Genomic DNA, 27,331 nt, shown 5'->3' with positions numbered 1-27,331 from the left:
CTAGCTAGTCATGATGATGAGTACATGCACTTCATGACTAATGATATCCATTTATCAATTGTGATAGGGTTGCCAAATATTTGTCAACTCACACCTCCAATTAAAGCAAACTATTTGTTCATTCTAGATAGGGTCAAGCTAAGGGATAATGAAATAAAGTCAACTTATTATGATCTTCAAAAGCATCTTCAACCAATTTTCAAGTTGCTTTCTTAGGTTGTCTTGATAATCTAGAAAGCATTATTTTATTTCACCCTTACCAAACTGCATGCCGTCTTTGGCTAAGGCTCAACAAATAATACATACCAACGTCCAGATTAAGGGGTTACGTTACAAGTTCAAATTACACAATTATAGCAACAAAACTTTCAAATAGAGAGAGTAGATTATATTTTGCGTAGTTTTCATTGATACCATGTAGACATGTAGTTATTGTTTGTAGAAAAAAATTGGGTATATAACTTATAAACAAACATCCAAATCTTGTGCCAAATTATCTCATGCTCCTTCCATCTGCATTAATAGTAGTGAAAACCATTTAGAAATGTTCGGAGAAAGTTGTCACATGATATCACTTTTTTTTTATTATTGGAAAGGTACACGGCCACACGGGTACTAAGAATACCCTATCTCAAAAGAATTAATATCACACATAATAGTGATTTGTGATTGTATTGATCAGTATGCCCGTAACTCTAAAGTGTTGGAAGCTCTAAAGTGTTAGAGGTGTGGGATAACTTTATACGGAGTATTATACTACCTCCGTTAAATGTTATGTGCAACTTTCGGGTATTATTTATCAGATATAAAATATTCTAAAATTGCACATAATATTTAACGAAGATAGCATTATTATACACTAAATCCTTATAATTAGAATTTAATATCCATGTAAAAATCTTTACTTATTATAGGTAAAGTAACGTGATAACTAAATCCAAACAAACTGAGAGGAGCATATAATTATGGGGTTGCTAACTTGAACAACTGAATGTCAACTAGCTTCTAACATTTCATAGGACGTTTGTTATGCCGTCAAATCATTAGCAATCCATAATTTTCACAAGTCAAATAAGTCTCTGAAGTCAACTAAAGAAAAGATGGAGGAGGTGACAACCAAATACTAAACCAACATTTCCTCAAAAGATAAAAACAGCTTTTTTACTGCACATAACATTGTTCAATAGTTCAGCAAAAAGGCCCTATAGTAATCTGTAATTAACAAAGGAATGTGGGATCAGTACACACACTAAACAAAACACAGGGAAGCCTATACGAAGCACCAAGATTATATACTGTCGTGATAACGAAAGCTAGAGCACGGTAAAACCTTTGTACTAACAAAGAGTAATATCAATCACGTCGATACAAAACACTTACGACAATATCAGTACGATATTAGGCAAACAGATGAAGATTTAAGATTTGCTGTTAAGGATTTCCACTCCTGTCTACTTTGGAAAAGTAATTAACTAATAAGTGAAAGGAAAAGGAGCTCAAGGTACAATTACGCGATAAAAGGCAAGATCAAATCAAGGTTACATCAAATAAATCACTCAAGAAAATACAGGGCAGGGCAACTAAGGTACCTTTCAAGCTTTACTAGTTATGCCTTTCTTCTTTAAAGAGGATTTTTCCAGATGCAAAGCATTATGCTCTTCTTTACCCCACATCATTAGCTACATGTTGGAAAATGACAGAATTAATAAAGTAGATTATCAGGTAACTACGGCAATAATAGAGTCTTTAGACTATTAAAGTTACACTCTTTCTTTCCTTTCCTTACAAGAGGTGCAAGAGGGGTAAGAAGAGATCTCAGCAAGTAAGCATTGGATATAGCTAATCGAGTGATCACGGCTCAATCAGGATACATAGAGTATGTAAAGAGCTAATTGAGTGAGAAGGTCTAATACAGGACCGGGTTTGGGCAGAGATGTTCTGGCCTGAACTATGACTGCCTCAATAAGTCATCAAGTCGGACCAATTTTTTGAGCTAAGTACTTCAGGTTTTGACATCATGGCCCCAACTATACCAGGCATGGCACCGACTTTTTTGGGCCTAAAAAAGGCCAGCCCCGACGTGCCAGGCAGAAATGAACCAGTATAATGGGGTGTATGCTAGATCGGCCCACAATCAGCTCTACTACAAGAAAAAGATGCATAAAAAAGATGTAATCAGCACTGAAAACATATAGACATGGTGACCTTGATCATTAGTAGGAATCTACAGTGTTAAAGGGAATAATATCGTACTTGTCCATTATAGAGAAATATCAGGTCGGCCGTTTGATGTTAACCTGCAAAATTAATGCATGTAGTTGGTGTGAATATCAGAATAAGGCATTCAGCATCACAGAAAGGGACATGAACTTCTATGACCTGAATCCTATAACTTCAGTAACCATAATTAACTGCTAAAAGTGACAGATTAGGCATGAAAAACTCAAAATTAAGTAAATTAACCGCAATTGATACCACGAGTCCATATGAGAATCTACAAGGGTAGAATTTTGTGTAATAAGAATCTACTAATCGTCATTACTTTTCTTACCGGAATTTAGCTGTAATAAGAGAATAAGGCTAATCCAATGAGTACTGCTCCCCTAGATGCTGAGATGCTTAATAGAGGTAACTTTAGGTACGGCAGTGGGCTGTACCATGGTATTTGGATGACAACCAATGGCATGGCACAGACCACATGCTGTGCTAATGTGCTGGATTGCTGGTCCATGGCACATTGTTCTACTGACAGTTTGATTGTGCCGAACTAGCACCCTGCCAATCATAACCGTGTCGTGCCATACTGCCATGTAAACCCTGCCATCATAACTGTGTCATGCCATACTGCCATGTAGTTTTTGCAGACTTCAACCAAAGCACAGCGACCTCATGTTGCATGACCCACTAATGTATTTCAGTAAAAGCTATTCAATATTGTACACACAGATATGCTACTCATGCTACGACTGAACTTGCTTAACAACCTCCCCTGCCCGATACACTCCTAAGTTCTGGCTAAAAGAGATAGAAAAGTGGTAAAATTGCAACCATTACAGATTAGTAGCTCCTGATACAGTTATCTCCGCCTGCATGTACTTCGTACCGACAAAATCTCCCCGCATTCTTTCCCATTCTAGAGGTCTTTTCAAAAGAAAATTGAGAGAAAAATAAAAGGATGTTCAGCATAAATAGTTACAGTAATACTACATCTAATATGTAACCATAATTGTCAAAAACTACCATATTACTTAGAGTTAACTCCCCGGATGCCCAGATCTGTTTTGTGCTTCTTATTCCATGAACAAGTTTAGGCAAAAAAATTTGCCACCATAGAATCTCAAAAGCAGTCATAAATTCCAGAAGATCAACATGGTCAACAAGCACTGTAATATGACTACAGGAAACCAATTTGCACTTCAGATTGTTGAGTTCTGACTTACTACAAGCTAAGAAAAAAGCTTCTAACGTATGCGGTCTACTGGTAGAGTGGTAGGCGCGCGACTTTGTCCTAAATTGTAGTTCAATACCAATTCAAGAGATACTCACCATTATTTAACTACAAATTATACATATAAATTTGTCTTTGATTAGCAGGACCCTTGTGCAAAAAAAATCTTTACTTTTTGTGACAAAAAATGGTTTGTGTAGTCATTTTTAAGTAGGCCTTCAATTGGACAGAGAAAGCAATACACACTGTATGAGTGGTGTGACTGTATCTACAGCATCCAAATAGTACAAATCACCCCAGTCAGAATTCATCATAAGTGACATGCAGAAATTAGACAAGGATGGGGTTACTCTTCCATTATAAAGGGGGGAAAATAAGAAAAGAGAGACAGAGAGAATCCCTTTCATGTGCATCTTCTAAAAACATTGGTATCAAAGTAGTCATGAAACTGCAGATATTTAATGAAACAATTTCGGTAAACTACCGTCCACATTAACATACATCAAATAGATACAATTATACTAGGTTCAGATACCCTTATCTTCATGCTGAAGGCTTCAAATGGAGCATGACCACACCACAATAAACATCTTATGAAAATCTGATTGAATGGAATTGATCAAAATGTAAAAAGAAAAACAGTCAGTTCCGATAAAAAAGGAGCAAAGAGGAAAGGTAGGTTATGTGGCGGATGAAGGATTTTAGCAGAAGGAGGAGGTTCACATGATTACTTAGCCGACAAGCATAACTAAATTATTGCAAGTATTAACGATAAAGGAACAAGCACACTAATAGACTAACAGTTCATGTCTCCATAAGAAATCATGCGCTCACACCCATCAGAAGATTAAACGAGAAGCAACGAGTCGTATTCATCAGAGGTAGAGAAGTTTTATATTGTTCTACAAGCTCCTGACAGAATTAAAGTTGACAAAGGCTGGCAGTTGGTGAAGCAGAAGGATGCCATATGAGGACTCCAAGGCAGTCTCCAACATAGCATTATTCATCCAAAACAGACATGTTTCAAAGTTCAGATAAATGTATTAAGACTGGTTTCTGGTAAAAAGTCACTCTTGCCCTGACTATAGATAAATAGAGTTTTGCACTATAGAATATCCAAGAAGAAAATAAGGTAAAAAACAGAATTGAAAAATTCTACTAATCAAAGTTGTTTGCAGTTGTAATAGAAGTTGTTGGAATCATGCATTCATGACCATCGGCAAAGCAATCAATTGGCAATGCAACAACATTTAGAGTTTTCAAATAAGATAGATGGTCACTCTATGCTAAATTACAGGGACAACATCCAACACTCGATGGACAATTCACTTTGACAAGATTATAAAAGTTTTAGCAAGAAAACAAGCGTACCTTTACACACGCCAAGCGCTGTAAAGGTCAACAGTTATCCCATTTTGAAATCAAAGAAATAACCAAGGAACATAGTCATTAAGCCATATAATGGCGTTAAGTTGTATCATTGATGACAAGAGTATATGCTGAGATACTGCCCCCTTGCCACAAGATCTGCCCAGAAAAAGTACAACAATACTTTGTTGAGAGTTCAACATATTTCAACAAGTAGAACTGAGAGGTGTCACTTGAAGTTTTAAATAGATTGTGAAGAGGCTGACCACCCTCTATCATCCTACATTTCTGCTCCTCAATATACACTATATCATTTGTAACGTCAATGAGTTATAGAAAGATCGAATGTAGAACAATTGTGGAGCACAGAACAAGGAAGAGGGCTTGTCAGGGCTGTGCAACTGTCCTGTGAGGCTTGGGTGCATTAGGATTCCCACGTTCATAGAAAGTTTGAAAAAGAGAAACTGCTTCTGATGCCATTATCCCTCCGGTACACTTATAGCCTTTTGCTCCTGCAACGTTGGAGTGCTCAGAGTTAGTTGAATGAAGAGAAAGAATTGAACCACATCCCCCAAACTTATCATTAGCACATCCATAGTACACTTCCTTTAATCCCACAAATGATAAAGCAGCTGCACACATTATGCAAGGCTCACATGTAACATATAGAACACAGTTTGAAAATTTGTTAGCAACATCTGATTGAGAAAGTCCATCTTGTTGCCACTGCAGTAGAAGGCTATCAATAGCTTCCATCTCTGCATGTCTTGTAGCATTCCGTGTCTCATTAGTACGATTACTCCCAGATGCAATAACTTTCTTATCCTCAACAATCACACAACCCACAGGCACCTCAAGTCTCTCCAAAGCAAGTTTTGCTTCTTCTATTGCAAGCTCCATAAAAGCATTAATATCACAAGATTTTTCTGCCTCAACCGAACCCATCACCAACGACTTCAAAGTGAGAGTTCTAAGTTATACCAAAATCAGAATTCTAAACACCGCACGACCAAGGCATCTGATTTATGAAGGAAATTATAACAATAACACTGTTTTCCTTATATTAAGAATAAATTCTTTGATTCCTGCATTTACAAGGAAGAACAAATGAAACATTACTACAAATATAGGGACTTCTCAAAAGCCTATATACAAAAAAAACAGATCAAAAATTAAATTCCAAACAATAATTGGGTTCAGAAATTGAAGACGAGGCAAGTTGATTACTCATATAGAATTCAGAACAGGCTTAAGGGAACAAGTAGCAAATGTTACCAGACAATGGTAACGAGTATAATGCGATACATTTGCTGCAGTCTCTACCTAGAATACTACAATTATTGAGTGTAGTTACACTAAAAACGACTATACATAGCTGGCGGTTCACAAATTAATTGATATTTTCCACATTATATGAGCTGAAGCACTTAGATTTACAAATAAATGAACAACAACATGTTCTTACTGATATAGGATAAATCTATAACTATCAAGCAACCCCATTAAAGGTAGCATATTTCGGAAGCACATGTTAAATAATGTTAACTACAGTATTTTAATTTTAGAGCAACTGAAGAATTCAAGATCATACAAATTTGGACAACAACTAACATCAAATTCACTAGTATGCCAAAGTGCTAAACAGCTTACTCGGCAAAGTCTTGGGGGTGGTACTCAAGACCCGGGATCAAATTCCGTCTATAATATACCCTTTGGGGCACTCTATCCTACAGAATATAAATAAAATTCACCAATGTCTTATTTAAAATTACAGATTACAAATATCAAAATATCATATTACAAATATCAAAATATAAATGACGAAATTCATTCAAAGGATTCTAACAATTACAACAAAGCAACTAAATCAAACCAAAAAAAGAATTTTGGAGAGATTATAATGCTTCGATTGGTATAATTAGGTATAATGAAGATTAAAGAAGGTGAAATTAGCAACTTAAATTAAACAATACTTGAAAATTCTGAAAAATTAAACGAATCAACAAGAAAGGCATCTACTTTACCGACGATAAAGTCGACGGAAATTGCCGAGCACCCTGTCGTCACCGGTTTACTGCTCTATCTCTTGCTTCTTTTGGTGATACCAGTACGAGTACTCCACTGCCGGACTTGAACGGCACCGTTTGGTTTTGATGATTTTTTTTTTTTTTGACAAGAAATGAAAAGAGAATTTTATTACGGGGCTTTCTTTGTGGCCACACCATCTATCGAGATTACTCGAGTTACTTGGTCAAGAGTAATTCCTGACCTGATCAAGTAATTCCTGAGGCCCTGCCGAACTCCTTAATTTGCTTATATGCTCAAGTAAGCTGACTAACTACAGTCATACGGTTGGGTCAGTCAAATATAAAAATTTGTGTTTTATTAACACTTATAGGGTACCATTTAAATGATCTCTTTTAAGAACAACTATTATTTGAATATTTATTTTTTATTTCAATTACTACAATTACAAAAACACAAAAACTTTGAATAACATTGTCACATTTAATTTTTCAGCAAGAATATCCGATTGGGGGACCTACCTTAAAATATCGTATCATATCACATCACTAATATACTCCCTCCGTTTTTAAATACTTGCTCCACTTTTCTTTTGCGACCGTTTTTAAATACTTGCTCCATCTCTTTATTTGGAAAGCTTTTATAATATTTAATTCATTTCTCTCAAATAATAGGACCTAATTTTATTACTTTTAGATTCTCCCTCCACTAATTTACCTTTCACCAACCTCACTACCTCTATATTTTACTACTTTTTCCAAAATCTCCTAAAACTCCGCACATGGAAAAATAGAGTAAGTATTTAAAAACGGATGGAGTAACGAGTTAATAATAACATAGATATCTATATACAAATAAAAGTACAAAAAAGTACATTATTGTATAAATCAGCGATATGATTTAGTGCAATAAAAAAAATTTCAAGTTAATAATAACATAAATATATATTTACAAATAAAACTACAAAAAATACACTATTATATAAATGAGCGATATGATATCGTATGGCTAAATATTTTACATTATCAAACGGGGTTATAGGATCGTATTTAACATTAAAGCTAAAAAAATTTAGGGCAATTAGGGCATCGCCCGGGCGCAAAACTATAAAAATACTTTTGGTTTAATAGAATTTAATTTCAGTTCAGTATATCTAAATATCCTACATTATCAAAAGGGGTTATATACATGACCGTATTTTATCAATTATCTAAGCATCGCTCGGGCACAAAACTAGTTACTAATAAATAAAGTCGGTCTTGCAGCTAGACCAGAATACAACGACACTTGGTATTCTAGTTTTTCGCTAAGTGTCGAGCCACGTAGGCGACAAATCTAATATCATATCATATCACTAATATATAAAATCGGTCTTGCAGCCAGGCCACGAGACAACGACACTTGGCATTCCTTTTTTTGCCAAATGTCGTGCCACGAAGGAGATAAATAGGTATTATTGTGACACATATGAGGTTAAGTAAGAGAATTATAGAAAAATTGTTGCATATAGTTTTATATCGATAAAATTCTAATATTTTATATGTACAAAATTAATCATAACTTTTAAAAATTCTAGAACTCAATTCTATTTCCATCATCAAATTTGTTTGTGTGATTGAGTTAGAAGATGAGAATAATTGGCCAACGTTAATCATTTGGTACGGTGTAATGTGAACTATTGAAGCAGGTTTTGAATTCATACTCTATTGGAGGCAATTGTTCTATTTACATACGACACTCTATCAAAATTTTACTAATAATTGTTTACATTAATAATAGGAAAAATTGTCAAAAAAAATACAAACTTTGAGTGATCCACTAAAAACAAGTCAAATTTTTGATTATTTCTAAATAATACAAACTTTGGGGTGTTTCCGCCTAAAACAAGTTATAACCGGTTAGTGACTTGATTAGAAGGTTATACAGGACATGTGTCAAAATTTTATTGGTTTAGCAATTTAACTTGATTTTTTATTTATTTATTTTATGTTTTTAATTGTTAAAAGTTTATTATTATTATTATTATTATTATTTAAAAAAATAAAAATAAAAAATAAAAAACATTCTCAATCCAACCCAGCCACACTGCCAACCTCCCCCTGCCTTCCGGCGCCGGCCACGCCCAGATTCACCCTCGTTCGGTGCCGGCGCCGACCTCCACTCCCCCTGTCGCGCGTTGCCCCCTTTCCCTCTCCTTCCTAACCACCAACTTTCCTCGAAACCACCATTTCTCCACCCACAAAACCCCCTAAAACCCATCTCCCACCTTTGAAAACTCTAATCGGAACCCTAGAGATGGTGGGGAAAGTCCCGTTAGGTTTTTTCGGTGGTGGGGGGATAGTTTCAAGGGGTTTCATAAGGAAGGAGGGAGATTTCGGGGAGAGAGTCGACTAGTTAAGGTTGTTGGTTTAAGGGAAGTGGAGAATGTGCACGCGTGACGAGGAGGAGGGGGTTAGCGTTGGAACCGAGAGATGACGTGTCTGGGCGCGCCCGGCGCAGGAGGGCAGAGATACGAGCTGCTGCCAAGGCGCCGGAGAAAGGGAAGGGAAAGGGGGTGGCAATTCTAGCAGCGCTGGTGGGGGATTTTTTTTTAAAAAAAATTAATTTTAATTGTTAAACATAATTAAAGTTGTAATTAATAGTGAATTAAACCATTAAACGAAATTATTAAAAAAAAAATTAACCGATCATTAAGGTTACAGGTTAAATATCTTGTTTAAAGCAGAAACCTTCTAAAGTTTGTATTATTTACAAATAATAAAAAATTTGACTTGCTTTTAACGGATCGCTCAAAATTTGTATTATTTTTGACAATTTTTCCTTAATAATATTATGCTTTAAATTAGGCCTATTCACATTCGATCCGAAAATCACATTTCGAATCGAATATCCGAACCTTCGAATATCAGTAATTGATATCCGAATTCGATCCGAAATTTCGAATACCCGATATTCGATATCCAAAATCATTCGGATCGGATGTTTTGGATATCCCTTATCCAATATTAATGAAAATTGATTATGACTATTTTATAAATTGCATTAATTTTTATTGCTTTTTGTATTGTTAAGATATTATAACAAGATTGTAGTAGTCTTTTAAAAGACCGTTTAATTCACATACTCCCTCTGTTTTCTTTTATTTGCATCAGTTTGACCGGCAAATTTGTCGAGACGCAACTTTGACTATTAATATTTTTAATTGTTAATTAGTAAAAATTATAACAAAATTTTATTATGAAACTAGACATTAGGACGAATCTAATGATATATCATATAATTTATTTATTTTATAGAGGTGAAAAAAAATAAGTCACCCGTATAAGTGAATAGTGCAAAAATCAAAGTGACGCATTAAAAAAAACGGAGAGAGTACATAATAAACTAATAAAGTCTAATCAATTGTCACAAATAAAAAAATAAAAAAAAAAAAACTACCCCAATACAGTAGCAGCTTCTTCGTTTGGCGAGAAGACCAACAAATTGGCAAGCAAACCCAACATCAGAGGAGATCGACACATACACATATTGAAAATCAAAATTCCCAACAACTAATGAATCCTTTTAACCTTTATTAGAGGATACCGATGAATGGCAATTTGGTGGGCAACAGAGAACAAACCAGCAATTGGCGACGACTGAACAAAGAAGATCGAAAATTAAAATAGAAAATTAAGCCAACGACAGAACGAAGAAGAAGATCTGGGTGGTGTGAGGTGTGAGTGCCGTGAGCAGGGGCCGGTGGCTGTGAAGGGTGGAGTGGCCGCCAACGTAGAGAGAGAAAGAGGACTTTAAGGTATTTTTACTGAGAGTGAGAAAGTGAGATCTAGAGTGGCGTAAGGGTTTTATTTTTTAGGAATATTCATAATTTTGTAATGAAAATATATTAGTATTTACTGTTATAGCCCTTATATTTCTGATATCCGATATCCGAAAGTTTCAGATATCGGATATCCAAAATTTTGAAAATTAATATCGGCATTCGCATTCAATATCCGCTTTTTCGGATCGAATATCCAAAAATACGGATCGGTTGCGGATCGAATTTTTGTATTCTCGGATAGTTTTGTATAGACCTACTTTTAAGTTTTAACAATTGAGACCATAATTACTAATACATATCTTAATATAGAGAGAATATATGTAAAAACATGAGGAACATAAGAACAAAGGAATTAAGATTAGTCTCGACAAAGTCTATTTGGACTTTTGGAGTTTGTAGCTAGGCGGGCAAATAAAAGGAAAAGTTTACGATTTAGGAAGCGCTTTACAAATGTACTACAAGAATGATCCTACTTCTCATCCTAGACCCGTTCTTGTGATGCAATTAAGGGACTTTTAATGTCTTGGTGCCTTGGTGGTAATTTTGTGAGCAACTAATTTTCAATTTTTCAAGGCATATTATTGTCATTAGTTCTTATTGGAAGTAGTTTCCTATATGTGAGATGTGCTTTTGAAACAATTAATCATATGGTTTAGAATATTGTTTTTAATACATCAATACAAAATTCATGATATTTTTTTATATTTGAATAAAATTGACACTTTAGTTATTTGAATTTATGCCCGGGTACCTGTTTTTTTGTGACTGATATAGGTCGTTGCTAAATTATGGTCTCCAAATAGTGATAGTCGCAAAAATTTAGTGACTGTAGATTTGTTTTAGAGACCGATTGGTTAATTGCAAAATAATTGGTCTTAGTAGTTGTAGGAAATATTTCAAGCATCCCACACTTGAGTCTCATTGTGATCCCACACTTGAGTCTCATTGTGATCATACACTTAGCGTCCAAAGGGAAGGAAGCTAGAGCAAAAGAGTAGCCAACAAGTTTTATGAACTTGTAAACCGTTCACATGGTGAAAGTTACACTCCTTCACGATCCATGAGATCACTAACTCCATAGTGGTCCGGAACCATGACTGGATATGCGGGGATGAAGGTACAAATCCAACCTAAAAGAGATTAAACCTGCCCTAAAAATAGGCCTCTACTTTATTCTTCTCATATTCATGTGCGCTATCTGACTAACATACAATCAATATATTAACCCTAAACCTGTTTAATGTATGTTGGTTGAATATTAATGCACAAACAAACTTATTATTGGCGATCACTTGAATTAAAATCATATTGGCCTAAATAAAATTATTAATTATCGTAGTAAACGTGATTTCAAGTACAAATTCCCTTTAATCCTACAAGAGAGGGCGTGATCAAGCAATAACATAATATATAATATCAAGCAACAATAATATTGATACAACAAATCATCATCATCAGAATAATAATCTCATCAAAGCATAATATTAGCAAGATCCTAGGCATGATACTAACAAGATTAATAAAAAATTCTAGCATGTCACTAAGCAATAAAAATCAAAGCTTATCCCTAACATGATACTAACATGATAGAAGAAATAGGAAGTAACCTAAGCATGATACTAGAAAGCAATAAAAAAACATCCTAACATGATACTAGGAATTAAAATAATCTAAACATGCTCTCTATAGAAATAAAACAATAAAACTACTTACTTTGCTGCCTCGTATCTCTTTCTATCAAAACAATACATGCGTTAGTAACTTCAAGAAAAATATTAAATCAAACAATTAATTTAAATAATTAAAATAGGGATTTAGGACCAAACCCTCATAAATTATCACCTTTCACGTTTAGGGCGAAGGCAACTTCGAACTTGGTTAGGTGTGTCTAGAATTCGTGAATGCGGTATTGTGTTTGTAAAGAGGGAAGGCTAGAAAGAGGGAGAAAGAACAAGTTTCTAGCTTTTAGAGAGAGAAGAACTAGAAAGATGATTGTTGATGATTGTGAATGAAAAAACAGGGAAATACGACCCTATTTATAAGGAAAAAGGTACCGAAATGATCAGAAAAAAATCAAATTCCATTCGGAGTAAAACTGCTCCCATCGCGGTGCGACAGTGTCCATCGCGACGCGATGGTGCCATCGCAGCGCGACAGCTCCATCGTGACGCGATGGCTCTGTCATTTCGCGATGGTTCACGCGCTAACTCAAAGCCGTACAGAGTCCTTAATCAAATTAAATTAGACTAATTAACGTCCGTACTTATCTTTTAAAATCAGATTTAATTCTTTTAAAAACACTTGTTTTATTCCAAATAAAATTCTTTATTTTTCTAAAAGATATAATTACTAATCCTAATTCCACTAGAATTTAAGATAACCTTCTAGATTATTCTAGAAAATTAAAATTAATCCTAATGACTTTAGGAATATTAATTAATGGACCCTCCACTTGATCATTGGGCCATATAAAAATCATTTTGGGCCCAATTCAGTATTTTGGCCATAACTTCCTCATTATTCATCGAAATTGGACTTATAATATATCGTTGGAAAGCTCTTTTCAAACCCAATCCAACTACATTATTTTGGACCCTTATCATGGATCAAACTAAACTAGACTGGACATTTTATAGATAGAGTACGAAAAGAAATATTTTCGAAAACAGAAAGAAGTATTTTTTTATTAAAACAACCGCATCACAAGATTTTTCATATTTCACCTTGTTCGATAATCAAATGACGTGAAAGATATTCATCACTGGGTTTCGTTTTTTGGGGAGACACAATCAGGCGTCGCTAATCCGCCGCTAATATTTTACGATGGACAATGATTTAGTTGCTAAAATTTTTAAGTGAGTTTCTAAATGACAGTTGCAAAGTCGTTGCAAATCCGTCGCTAAATTTGAGACTACTCCTAAATTAGTTGCAAAAATTGTTAAGCCTATTTAGTGTATAGCTCATGGGCTGATGTTATGATCCCTAATCTCTTTAGGTTGAATATATATACTTGTGCATACTCTAATAGAAAATACACAACACTATTATTCTCTCTAATCTCTATTCTTGACATGGTATCGGAGCCAAGAACATTCTACGCCTAATATTCTAAATTTTTCTAATCCCTAAATATTCTGAATTTTTTTTCCTATCAATCTGAACCCTAAAATTCTAGATTTGTTTTCTGCCATTCTATTATCCTACCACTTGATTAATAATGATGAACAACAACAACAACATTGTATCTTCTTCTATTCTATCCAATCAATCAACTGGTAAATTTCTGTATGAGCGACGTCAAAAGTCGGATTTATTTTATACTCATTGCAATCGTTCGGGTCACGATTACTATGACTACTTTCTTGTCTATGGGCTACCCGAATGGTGGCTGGACAAATATGGGCATCAAGGGCGATCTTCATCTTCGGCTATTGCTCCCCCTATGTCTATTGCTGCTGCTTTTTCTATGTCTGCTGCTGCCGCTTCTTCTACCCTCTCTACTGCTCACTTTCACGACACTACTCCAAATTTGGGTGGTGTGTTTGCTCTCCCTAACGATCATATTAATGGTGCCTATTTTTCTTTGTCATGGATTATTTATTCCTGTGCTTCCCATCATGTTACTAGTGATGAGTACTCTCTACAAGATGTTCAATCAATTATTCCTTTCCCCGTGGGTCTTCCGGATGGTGCTAAGGCCGTGGCTACTAAGGAGGGTCGTGTTATCTTGGAGGATGGCATTATTTTTGAACATGTTTTATTTGTTCTGCAATTGAATTGCAATTTAATTTCAGTGCCTAATTTGATCGATGATTCTAATTGCTTTGTCCGATTCACTAATTCTCTTTGTGCTATACATGATCAACAATCGGGGAACTTGATTAGAGGTGGTGAACGAATAGATGGACTATATTATTTCCAGCGTCTCCCAAAAGTATGTGCGATCACAGGTTCGAAAATATCTATATTTGAGTTATGGCATTGTCGTTTGGGGCATCCATCGGAGAGAATTGTCTCATTGCTTCCTTCTATTCGATGTAGTACTGGTTCTAAGTGTTTACATAAAGCATGTGAAATTTTCCCTCTTGTTAAACAAACCCGAAACGGTTTTCCTGATAGTGATAGTCGTGCTAGTCGTATTTTTGAAATGACACATTGTGATTTTGTGGGGGTCATATAAAACTCCTTCAACCTGTGGTGCTCATTATTATCTGACTATTGTTGATGATTATTCAAGGGGTGTTTGGGTGTATTTATTGAATGAAAAAATCGAAGTCTATTCTTCCTTTTGTTCCTTCTTTGCTATGATTAAGACCCAATTTTATGTGATTGGGAAATGTGTCCGGAGTGACAATGGTACATAATTCAAGTGTCTACTTCCGTATTTTAATGACAATGGCATTCTTTTCCAAACCTCCTGTGTTGGTACACCTCAACAAAATAGTCGAGTAGAGCATAAACACCAACATATACTAAATGTGAGTCGTGCATTGATGTTTCAAGGCAATTTGCCTATTAATTTTTGGGGTGAGTGTGTTCTAGGGGCGGTTTATTTCAATCGTACTCCGTCTCGTTTAATAGAAAATAAAACTCCTTATAAAATTCTTTTTGGTAAGGAACCTGATTTTGATATGATGCGGGTATTTGGATGCCTTTGTTTTTCTCATAATCAAAAGGCTAAGGGTGACAAATTTGCTCCTCGAAGCCGAAAATGTATGTTTGTGGGGGTATTCTCATGGAAAAAATGGGTTGGAAATTGTATGATTTAGAATCGGGTGATATTTTTGCCTCTCGTGATGTTAAATTCTATGAGAATGAATTTCCGTTTCAAGGCAATGATGGTTCGGTTGATACTCAAGTGGAATTAGATGTTGTGTCTCCTGAAAATGCATGGGTCGACAATGATTTTTTTGGAGGATTTAGAATACGTTTTGAAGGTGGGTGAGACCTCCCTTGACCCTGACACTCCTTACGCTGCAGTGCTTCGGCAACAAGAAGCCCTGCCACTGTCCATGATGCTGCTGCCATGTTTGCTACCACTGTTGCTGTTGACAGCCTGGATCACAGCCACCAGTGCTGCCTGCAGCCCACCCACGGAGCCTACTGCTACTACCTCTTCATCTGCCAGCACTATGGATAGCGGCTCTGTAGCTGTTCCGAGTTTCTCTTCCTCCTCTTCTCTTGATATGGGTCGTGTTCACCGCCCACGACATGCTCCGGCTTGGCATCATAATTATGTTGCACATACTGTTTCTATTCCGTGTCCATCTATTTCTCCTAGTTCACCGACTACTCCAAGCTCCGCAGGTACTCCTTACCCTTTAGCACACTTTGTGAATTATGAAAAATTTTCTATGCGACACCGTGTATTTATTGCAGCTGTAGATACGACAGTTGAGCCTCGTAACTTTAAGGAGGCAATGCAAGATGAGGGGTGGATAGAGGCGATGCGAAAGGAGATATCTGCCTTAGAAAATAATAAAACTTGGGTAATGGAAAAATTACCTCAAGGGAAGAAAGCTCTTGGGTGCTCATGGGTTTACAAGGTCAAACTTAATTCTGATGGTACAGTTGAACGATTGAAGGCTCGCCTTGTTATTTTCGGTAATCATCAGGTTGAGGGTTATTAATGCACCTCGTTGTTGGTTTTTAAAATTGGCTACATCTCTGAAAAGGTATGGTTTTAAACAGTCGTATTCTGATTATTATCTATTTACTCTGAATCATGGGGCTATTCATCTGAGTGTTCTGGTATATGTTAATGACTTGATAGTTTCTGGCAATGATTCTTCTGCTATTTCATCATTCAAGTCATATTTGAGTGACTGCTTTCATATGAAAGCTAGATTTGGGTGTTTTGAAGTATTTCTTGGTATTGAGGTTGCACGAAGTATGGAGGGCATATTTTTATGTCAACGAAAATATAGCCTTGATATTATTGCAGAGTCTGGTTTACTTAAGGCACGCCCGGCAGGTACTCCCATTGAGCAGAATCATACTCTGGAAAAATCAAAGACACCTCTTCTTTCTGATCTTGAAATGTATCGGCGTCTTGTAGGTCATCTCATCTATTTGTCTTTCACTAGGCTTGATTTGGTATATATAGTCCATATTCTATCTCAATTTATGCAGCAACCTCATCAAGATCATTAAAAAGCCGCACTACGCACGGATCGTTACTTGAAAGGTTGTCTGGTGATAACTTGTTTTTGGTATGATTTTAGGGTACTTTTGAACCTTGTTTTCGTTATTATTTGGCATCAAAGTTCATTATTTATCCTATTTTTATGCAAATATTGTATCATCTATGCTTCACGGGTTATTTGTGTTTTTGATGTAATGTAGCTGTTTTTAGCACTATGGATGTGATTAAGCATGAATGAGCAAGGAGAAGGGTAAGATTGGTTGATAGAGAAATGGAGGAAGAAGGATGAGTGCCTTAAAGAGAAATGAAAAGCTTTTGGCCTGGAAAGCCTTGAAGGGTTGTTTGCACAAGGGTCAACTTCAACTGACCATAACTTTTGTTCTACTCAACATTTTGAAGTGATTCAAATTGGATATTAAAGTTCGTCTTAAGAGATTTCCAACGGCTGGTCACAAGTCCATTTTTGGTGAGAAACAAAGAAGTTACAGCCTCTCGAAGTCAAGCTGTTCATGCAGGGGTTTCTGCACGGATGTGCAACAAAATGGCACGTCCGTGCCAAAATATGCACGTCCGTGCAGACCTACTCTAGACTTGACAGTAGGTTCTACCTCATTTTTACCTCTCTTGCACGTCCGTGCCAAAGTTAGCACGTCCGTGCAAGACTGTTTTCGGGCTTTTTTTTCTTGTTTTCTCCGTCTTTTCTATATGGGGGTAATATAAATACCTTCTTAGCTCCGAATTGAAAGGGGGAACTTCTTAGTGTATTTTTAGCATAGGTTAGGGTTTTTAGAGAGAGAAACTCTCATTTTCTAGAGAGAGAAAGTGGGAAAAACTTGTTGAAATTAAAGCTTGGAATATGAATAATTGAAGGGAGGAGACTTGAAGATTTGATTATTTCTTGCATTATCAATGAGAATTTCTTACTCTCTCTCTCTTATTTTATTGCTTTAATTGCTTACTTTTGTATATTTTCTAGTTTTATTACTTGTTTATGTTAAATTAGTGTTTTATTTCATGTTCTTAGTTGTTAACTCCTTTAGTTTTGCAATTTAAATTATACTGATTTGTGAGTAGTTATTTTACTTGGGATGGTTGAAACCATTGATAAATTCACAAATATTTGTTGCATGTGCTAATTTGGTAATTGTTGGGTGTTAATTAGTTGAGCTTAAGTGGTTTCATTGTTAGTTATTGTAAGTGGCCATTGCTAGAACTATTTATCTAAGCTTTCTCAACGAAGGATCGAGAGATGAACTTGAGTTAGCTCCCTTATGCTTAATTGACTTGAAATGCCATGAGAATAGAAATTTCCAGTCAAGGTAATGTTCATGTCATTGTGATTATGCTTTAACACTTGTTTTATGCTTTGTAACAATGAGAGTAGGTTGTATTCATGACTCAAGTAATCCCTCTAGCTTGAGAGAGTAGTTGGTTGCCTTAGATGAATTCCCTTGATTTATCCCCAAATTGCTATGTTTTGTATGTTAAATTGTAGTTTGTGAATGACTTAATTGGTGGATACCTTCCCAAGATCCTTTTTTTATTGTTTGTAGTATAACTCAAAACCCAAAAAGATTTGACTTAGCTTATCAAAAATCGGTATTTGTTAGTGCTCCCCTTAGTCCTTGTGGGATCGACCCTTACCTGCCCTTTCTACCCATTAGAGAGATCAAGTTAGGTTTTATCTTTGGTAGGTTGGACCACGACCTATCAAATTTTGGCGCCGTTGTCAGGGACTTCGGTTGACATTGGCTAAGTATTGATTAGATGAGTCTAGGTCTTTGTACATATATTTTTGATATAGACACATAGAATCCCATGTATCACCCAGGTAGTTGATATAGACACTAACTTCAGAAAGCTTGGTCCTAAGTCTCCTAACTTAGAGAGGTGGTGTAGCCAAGAGCGTGGTGAACTCTGTATCATTTTTGAGTTTGGTCATATCATCGCAACTCAAGAAGATATAAGCCACAATTTGCTTTGTAGATGGATCTGCAGGGATCAATGCGACAAAATTTTTACATATTAATGACGCAGATGACACCCAAACCGGCTTTCCCCATCCAAAAATCAACTTCATAAACCGGCAAACTCCTTAGATCACTAAAATAAAGTGTGAATGTCTCTTCTTTCATTTGCCTTTCATAGTATTCCATCACATAGCTCAAGTCCTCTTTACCTTCTTGCATCGATTTTATTAACCCATCATCGGTTATGATTTTCCTAATCGAATTCTTCACTTTCACCACGAAGTCATCATAGTTTGATGAGTAATTCACATTTTCATTGTGTTCCGTGGATAATTTAGCTATGCTTGTAACATAAATGTTGCCAAAATAATAAGAATTATCATCTATTGGAGGTAAGTTAGGACGAATATTAACCGCATAACTCACTTCATGGGGGATAGTATTATCTTTGTTAACACTATTGTGGCAAGCTACCTTGAACCTACTCCAAATGAATGATGATAAAACCATCGAGAGACTAATTTTTTGATGACCATTTTCATTTAATTTATTAAAGGATAACATTATTTTCGACCTTAGGGCATGTAACTTTTCTTCGCTAAACATGAACCACTTGGCCATCGGTCTAACCTTTATGGTTGCATCCAAGTAATTATTTTTTGATGGTGATAAGGGTGGGATTACCTTTGAAATTTCGAAATATGTGTAGGACATATTTGTGTGGTCAAGGTTCCCGCCGGCCATAGATGCCCATGTCTTAACAAACATGAACACGGATAAAGCATCAGCAATGGCATGGTTCATCTTTACTCCGATGGCAAGTCCACCACAAGTAAAAGTACTAACTTGGATGGATAACAACAACCTTGTATACCCTTTTTGGTCGTCGTAGGAGTGTAAAACCAAGTTGGGGATATATCTGCCTTGTGGACAACATCATCTAGGGGATTGGCAACCTCGGCTTGGGCATAAGGTACACCGTCATCATTGCAATCGAAATAGTTAGCATCTTGAACGCGCCCTACAAGTGGATAGAACATGGATAATGTGTTGGGAAGGGATCCTTTGAGTCGATCCAAGACATCATGGGTTCCAAAATTTGAAGTAAGTTTAGGGGTGTATAAGAAAACAACGGGCATAAGGTTAGGTGTGTTAACGTGATCAAGCAAGGAAGCTTTAAGAGAACAAAGGTGGTTAGGTGTTTTGCGAGAAGGTTTGATAATTTCTTTAGAGATTACTATAATCTTCATTGTGTACAATGGACAAGAGCTAAGATAAGAAGAAATAAGGTTTTTTTGGTGGTAATGTTTGCAAAATTGACTACAATATTTATAGATCCAAAAGCCCAAATAATAAAGTCACGTTGCACCTTTGCATATTTTGTGATTGAGGATGTGCGACAACTTGTAGTTTTTTTTTTTTGGTCGTTCCACCTGGTTTACTCTTTAGGCTAATCTTGATTTGAGGATCAGTTCTGGATGGTTAGGTTTCAGTTTTCTCCCAATTGTTGTTGCGGGAGATTAAACATGCGGTCTTCCCTACCAAATGTAATTCCAATCACCACTACACCAACAACTATTGGTGGCAAGACTGACAACTTGTAGTTGTAAAGGTGGCAATTAATTGATCAAATAGAACACTTGTTGGTTGTGCATGTAAATGTTAATGGTGAACAAATAGTTAGCTGTATAAATTAAATGATTAAATATGAGCATGTTTTAAACTCAATTTTTAAAGTATTAGTATTTGGGAAAGGAGCCTGCCCCACTTAATATTTCATATTGACAATCTTAGTCAATATGATGGCAATTTCGCAATTATTGAAGCATCTGCCATTATTTTAATGCTTTTATGTGTTGTAGTTGATATGGCAATAAAGTTAACGTTAGACCAAGGTTAACGTTAAGTCTGAACACCCCGTTTACCGGGAAACACTTGCTCTTTTCCACCCATTTGAATCTAAGAATTTGCTCTGCTCCCTCCTCCTATGCGATCCTCCTTTGCAACAGTTCAAATTCTGGCAGCGTTTGAGATAGTGAGATACGCAATTCATGTTTGGAGCACTCAACCAAGATGATGTGAGCTAACTCGATGAAAGTGATACAGTTGAATTTGTAAGTTTTATTATCTGCAAAACCCTAGATTTTCGTCTTTCGTAAACCCTTCAATTGATATTAAATGTGTGAATTGTTGATGTTGTATTTTGCATTTGGTGTAGTTATGCATGTTCTGGGTGAAAGTAAGTGGATATTTTAAATTAGGTTGATTGTATGGTCTGTTATGCCAATTAATCAAAAATCAAATTGGGAAATCAAAGTAATTGGAAAGGGTGCAATTGGGGTAATGGGGTTGGTTGAAAAATCGTATATGAAATGATTTATGGTAGTTTAGTATTTTAATTGAATGTCGAGTGATTGTTGTTCTGATTGTGGGGTAATTCGAAACTGTGTATGTAGGTGTTGCTGTTGTAGTTGGTGATTTAAATTAGTGATTTATGTGTTTACTATTGTAGAAGTTTATGACTCTAAAAATGAATGTATTACATTGAAGTTGTGATATGGTTTTCATGGGGGGTAATTTGGAACTGTGTATGTAGGTGTTGTTGTTGTAGTTGATGATTTGAATTATTGATATATGTGTTTACTGCTGTAGAAGTTTATGAGCCCAAAAATGAATGTATTACAGTGCAGTTGTGGTATGGATTCCGAATTTGATTATGGGAAAATGGGTGAGCATGTTGAGAAATCATCTAATGATGTTGAGGGGGGGGGGGGACAAGTGATAACCTATGGTGGTCATGCTGGTGATGTCCCTTCTCTGAACTGTATGACATTGAATGTGCCGACCTCTGCTGAGAGACTAGCTGCTTTGTCTCCCAATTAAGACGATTGAAACTGTAGAGACCATTGTCTCAACAAATCAGGTGAGCATGTACTGTTCAGTTGAATCACCAAAGCTAGGGATGGTTTTTAAATCCTTTCAAGATGTAGAAACCTGCTACAAAGAGTATGCTGAGCATAAGGGTTTTGGGGTAACTAGACTGGGTTCTACATTTTCCAAGGATAAGGAACGGAGAGGAGTGACATGAAAGTGTTAGAAGTGTGAGTGTTGGGGTCCACCGGATATGAGGGCAAGGAGGGAGGCCAAGAAAAGGGCCAAGGCCATGGAGGTATGTGGCACAGGAGGTACGGTTAATGGTGAAATAGGGGAAAATATAATGCAGCGGGCGAAAATGACCTCCAAGAAATGTGAGTGTGGTGCCATGTTATACGCTGGGGTTGACAGTGATGGCTTGTGGGTTATAAAATGAGCATGATAAGGAATATCCCTAGCATGATAACCATAAGCCTAAACCTAGTGATACGAAGTTGGTTAAGGAATATCGAATGAAGAATTACGTGTCGAATGTTAGGAAGAAACTTCTTAATTACTATGAAGAAGGTGTCCCTATTAGGCAAATACATGGGTGTGTAGGTACTGAGACCGGGGTGGACAACATCCCTAGCATTAAGGACCTCGAACATGAAGTTTACAAGGAAAAGCGGTTGAAAATGGAAGGGGGTGATGCGGCTGCAATGATGGCATACTTTGATCGTATGCAAGAGGATAATCAAAATTTCTATCATGCACACCGTTTAGATGAAGAGGGCCGATTAAAGGACATAATGTGGGTTGATGCTCGTAGTAGGGTGGCTTATGAAGAATTTGGCGATGTTTGTTTTGATGCAACTTACCTTATTAATGAGTATGAGCTCCCTTTTGCCAACATCGTAGGTGTTAATCACCACAGGCAATCTATATTATTAGGTTGTGCACTTGTGTCACATGAGGATTCAGACACATTTGGTTAGCTAGGCAATGGTTGTCTTGTATGCATAATAAACAACTCGGGGCTATTCTCACCGACCAAGATGCTGCAATGCGCAAGCCTTTGGCACAGGTGATGCCTAATGTGCGCCATCGTTGGTGCATTTGGCACATAATGACGAAAATCCCAGATAAGCTCGGAAAATATGAACAGTAAGTAGTATTTCTTAATCTTAAAAGTCTGATAGTGTCACACATGGTGAAACAATATGTGTGTGTATGAATAATTTGGTTGTGTATGAATAATTTGGTCATATAATTAACGTTCTTTTTCTTTCCAGTAAATCTGCTGATCAGTAACTTTCTTTTATAGATGGTGTACTGTGTGTATCAGTTATGTGTCATTAGTAATTATATGCCCTCTTTAGTAATTAAAAAGTGGTTGTTATGTTTCAAAAGTGTGTGTGAACCACATGTCACTGTAAGAATTGCATATGCAATACTTTTTTTTTAATGCCTTGATTATATAGCAAAGCAGTGCTGTTGTGTATGAATAATTTGGTCATACAATTAACTTTGTTTTTCTTTCCAGTGAATTTGGCTGATCTGTTTATATAGATGGTGTACTTTGTGTATTAGTTATGTGTCATTAGTAATTATCCTCTTTAGTAATTAAAAAGTGGTTGTTATGTTTTAAAAGTGTGTATGAACCATATGCAATACTTTTTTTTAATGCCTTGATTATATAGTAGAGAAGTGATTTGTTTTTATAATGACTGAATAATTTTGTGCTTAAAACATGTTTCAGCTATCATGACTTTAAGAGTCCTCTTAAGACTCTTATTTATTAGAGCTTCACAGTTGGGAAGTTTGAGTGTAGATGGTCAGACCTAATAAAGCAGTATAGCCTAAAGGACGATGAATGGTTATCTGGTTTGTTTGAGGAAAGGCATATGTGGGTCCCAGCCTTTAAGAAAGAACACTTCTAGGATGGGATGAAGACAACGCAGAGGGTGGAAAGCAGTAACAGTTTTTTTGACGGGTTTGTAAACAAGAAAACAAAGCTGAATGAATTCCCGGAGAAGTATACTAGGGCAATGGAGAGGCGTTTTGGAGCTAAAAATGCTGCTGATGATAGGTGTGGGAAGTATGTTAGGCGTCTCGTGAGTGGGTTTCATGTTGAGAAATACTTCCAAGAAATCTACATTGACACCAAGTTCTAGGAGATTCAGATAGAGTGTTGTCGACTTATGCATTGCTCTGGCAGGGATGAGCGTGTGTTGGATGGGAATGTGATTCAATACCTCCTCGAAGATTGGGTCTGGATAGTCCCGGAAGGGAAGAGCGAAGAAGTGATTACTAATAGGAGGCGATTCTATTGCGTTCTTTTTAACACAGTTACAAAGGATGTGTCTTGTGATTGCTGGAAGTTTGAAACATTTGGTATTCTATGTAGGCATGTCATCCGAGTGTATGATCAAAATTTGGTTTTTGATATTCCATCCAAGTATGTTCTTGATAGGTGGCGCAAAGATGTATCTCGGAAGTACACTCTGGTTAAGGTTGCCTATCACGATCCAACTAATAATGTGGCATATCAGAGGTACAATAAATTGATGGAGTTTGAGCCAATAAGCGAAGTAGCATCGGCTGTTGATGACAAGGACACTTTTGATCTTGTTGTTAAATATCTGCAATCTCTTCGTTTGAAAGTCTAGAAAAGCCGAGAGAAGTTCCTTGAAAATCAACCATCTATACTATCCCTTCCAAGGACACTTTTACCCCCCTCTGAAATGGCTTCAAACAACCCTGTGGAATCGCAAACCCCCAACTCTGTTTCCAAGCCTATCAATGAAATGAATCCATCGGTCATTGCTGCAGTGAAGAATCCATTATCTCGGAAGAAACCTCGAGGACGGCCAAAGGGGAGTAGGCATAAATCTATTGCTGAGTTGGGGTACAAGAAGAAGAATGTGAAAAACAAAGGTTGCAACAACTTGGTCCTTGATGGGGGATGTGCATCCACAAAGTGTTGCTAAGCTACCTGTAAGTTGATCTGACCTGCTTTATTGTTTTGCCTCTCATTCTAGTAAAAGGTGCTGACATATGCCCCCTTGAAATGCAATCAGCAAGTGTTACTTTGACATTGAAATGCAACCAACAAGTGTTACTGTGACATGAAAATGCAATCAACAACCTAATTGTATACATTTAAGTAGTTATTTGCATGTTTAGCTTGTTGGATCTTTATTTTTAATTGTGGCATTGTTTGATCTCCTGGAAATGCAATCATGTTGTGTTGTTGTTTAGCAGGAAAGGAGGAAAAAACACAAGATATACAACAACAAAACACAATAGAGAACTATTATGACTATGTTGCAGACCTCGGTGCGATCGATGACATTCTTCTAAGAAACAATTTGGATTGGTCATGTCCATCTAAAGCATTTTGAATTCAGATTTATCCCTCTTGTCTGCAACTTATTATCCTTATGCATCGATTTCATAAATTGCTGGTACTGTGTAGTAAACAATAGTGTCTTTTGTATTAGTGAGCATTTGTGGGTTTAGCTTTTGTTTGAACTATTGCATTATATTTTGAGCAGCCTGTACTGTATTCAATGCATGAGGTAACTAATATAGACTCTGCTATATATGACTGATTCAATGGTCCATGGTTGTGGAAAAATTAGCATACTTAAAATATAGACTCTGCTATATATGATTGATACAATGCTCCATTTTAGATAATGTGATCCTTTAAGTTGGCAAAGGCGCAATTCATTACTGCAGACTACAGAGTCTGTAGAAAGCCTTTTATATATTCTTTAACTTGGCAAAGGCGCAATTCATTACTTTATAGTTCTAGCTTCAGGAATTACATGCATTAAACTTGTATTGTCATTGCCTAATTACTACAGTCAAGTAACTATCAAAGCTAGCATACTATGTCTCCAACTACATATACTTACAAGTATCTATGCTTTCTGTTTGGGATGTAAGTCTTAACTCAATATACAAATTGGGGGTTAAAGATTTATAGATCATATCCTACTTGGTGACCCAAAGTTATTCGTACAATAATTTTAATGTGGACTTATAAATTTTTGGGCCTACTGAAGTGTAAGTGAGGGGTCTATTTTCGCCTCCTTGCTAAAGTGTTGGGTTTTCAATCTGGGTTTTCTGCGTTTAATTTGTTGGGCCGTCCTACTCAAGTTTAGGGTCTATTTTTTGGAAAAACCCAAGTATTACTAACTAACAACAGTTTTAAATTGTGTAATCTATACTGATATTTAATAACAGTAACTTTTGCAAACAATCTACGTTGCCACGTGTCACACTCTTATTGTTTTATTTTTAATTTTATTTTTTCTCCTATAATTATTTGTTTCCTCAATTCATGTTGTTTCGGTGTCACTTGTATTTTATGATACTCCTCTTCACCTACATGAAGTTAGTTTATTTTAAAATAATACAATTAACCGTGTTCAATTGTGTCTCTTGGTACTCTCATCAATTTCTTATATAATCTTTATGGCTCTTTAAATTTTGTGTAATGAGAATATGAAAGTTAATAATAAATTATTGCAAGTGATGTGCGGACGATGAAAAAGAACAAGGTATATAGATCTAACTTTTTTTTAATTCTTGTTTTGCTTTGTTTTATTTGTTATTTTTAACAAAATTTATATCACGAAAGAGTAAAAAGAACAAGTTAAGGTATGTAATTATCATTGTTGCCTATTCAAGTTTAAATTCAATTATTTCATATATATATTGTCTGCTTGGTTCATTCAATTGGTAATTTAAAGTAGTATTTATGCAGAATATGTCATTAGTATAAGCAACTTCTTTAGTTGAATATAATTAATTTACAGATCTAAATTATCTTAGTAACAAGTAACAAGTAATATTAGCAAATAGTCACCAAAAGAGAACACCCATGACGGAAAAAAAAAAAAATCATTTTAGTAACAAGAATAAGTAACACATACCACACTTTTAATCCAAAGCACAATTAATCTCATAAACTAATAAATAAAACATACATTCAATTAATAAGCGTAGCAATTTCAAATGTGTTCATCAAGTTTCAATAGCAAATAGTCACCAAAAGAGAATACCCATGACGAATTTCAATTATCTTACATAAACCACGTGCAAATATATTGTCCAACCACTAATTAAAGCATTAATATATTACATTCAAAAGGGGTGGTGGCAATTAGGGAAATCCTTGATCAAAGTATCATATGGTTAAACCGCATACTTCCCTCCAAAAGGTATCATCCACAAAGAGAACAACATCACTCGAGTGAGTTCGGAGCTATGACCACCTTGTCTCCATTCTTAATTCCGGCTTCCTAGATAGTTTCAAGAGTGCAAAGCATCTTGTCCTCATGGTAGAACACCAAATCAATTGGATCAATATTAAACTTGTCTCCCCATACATGGAACAGGTTGCACAGCGGGGTGTCCAACTTTCGTTGGACTCGAAACTTCTTCTTCATGCGATGTCCTGTGTTCTTAAGATAGAACCTCTTGGTTCTTGTGTAGGTATTCACCACACCTGCCTACATGATACACCAACAAATTGTTACGCAATACATTTATTTTCTTTACCAAAATACACAACAGTGTACACTTAGTGGAACAATTTGACCACGACAGGCTGCAATTTATTAACCGTTTAATTTTTTCAATTTTTCTTAAATTAAATTTACACTAGTGAAATTACTACATGT

At 36.0% G+C, this 27,331-nt stretch overlaps 2 protein-coding genes and 1 pseudogene across 4 annotated transcripts; 2 read left to right on the top strand and 1 right to left on the bottom strand.

Moving 5' to 3' along the window:
• Positions 1 to 4,601: 4,601 nt before the first annotated feature.
• LOC145587418 (tRNA-specific adenosine deaminase TAD2 pseudogene) lies at positions 4,602 to 6,996 on the bottom strand (annotated as a pseudogene). 2 transcript variants are annotated; one of them, XR_014101261.1, is made up of 3 exons: positions 6,841 to 6,958; positions 6,467 to 6,543; positions 4,602 to 5,901 (listed from the first exon to the last, which is right to left on the bottom strand). The product of XR_014101261.1 is annotated as a tRNA-specific adenosine deaminase TAD2 pseudogene, transcript variant X2 (transcript). The 2 variants fall into 2 exon arrangements; XR_014101260.1 differs by lacking the exon at positions 6,467 to 6,543 and having other exon boundaries at positions 6,841 to 6,996.
• Positions 6,997 to 22,165: 15,169 nt separating this feature from the next.
• On the top strand, positions 22,166 to 22,630 carry LOC145588509 (protein FAR-RED IMPAIRED RESPONSE 1-like). The gene has a single exon (XM_081645156.1). The coding sequence runs from the start codon at positions 22,166 to 22,168 to the stop codon at positions 22,628 to 22,630; it is 465 nt and encodes a 154-aa protein (XP_081501282.1).
• Positions 22,631 to 23,581: 951 nt separating this feature from the next.
• LOC145588508 (protein FAR1-RELATED SEQUENCE 1-like) lies at positions 23,582 to 24,304 on the top strand. The gene is made up of 2 exons (XM_081645155.1): positions 23,582 to 23,733; positions 23,854 to 24,304. The coding sequence occupies exons 1-2, from the start codon at positions 23,582 to 23,584 to the stop codon at positions 24,302 to 24,304; spliced, it is 603 nt and encodes a 200-aa protein (XP_081501281.1).
• The last annotated feature ends 3,027 nt before the right edge of the window (positions 24,305 to 27,331 follow it).

The sequence above is a fragment of the Chenopodium album genome, chromosome 17 (genome assembly GCF_948465745.1).
Source record: "Chenopodium album chromosome 17, dcCheAlbu1.1, whole genome shotgun sequence".
Lineage (NCBI taxonomy): Eukaryota > Viridiplantae > Streptophyta > Magnoliopsida > Caryophyllales > Amaranthaceae > Chenopodium > Chenopodium album.
The sequence above is the reverse complement of the archived record's forward strand: the minus strand, read 5'-3'. Positions and strand labels throughout refer to the sequence as shown.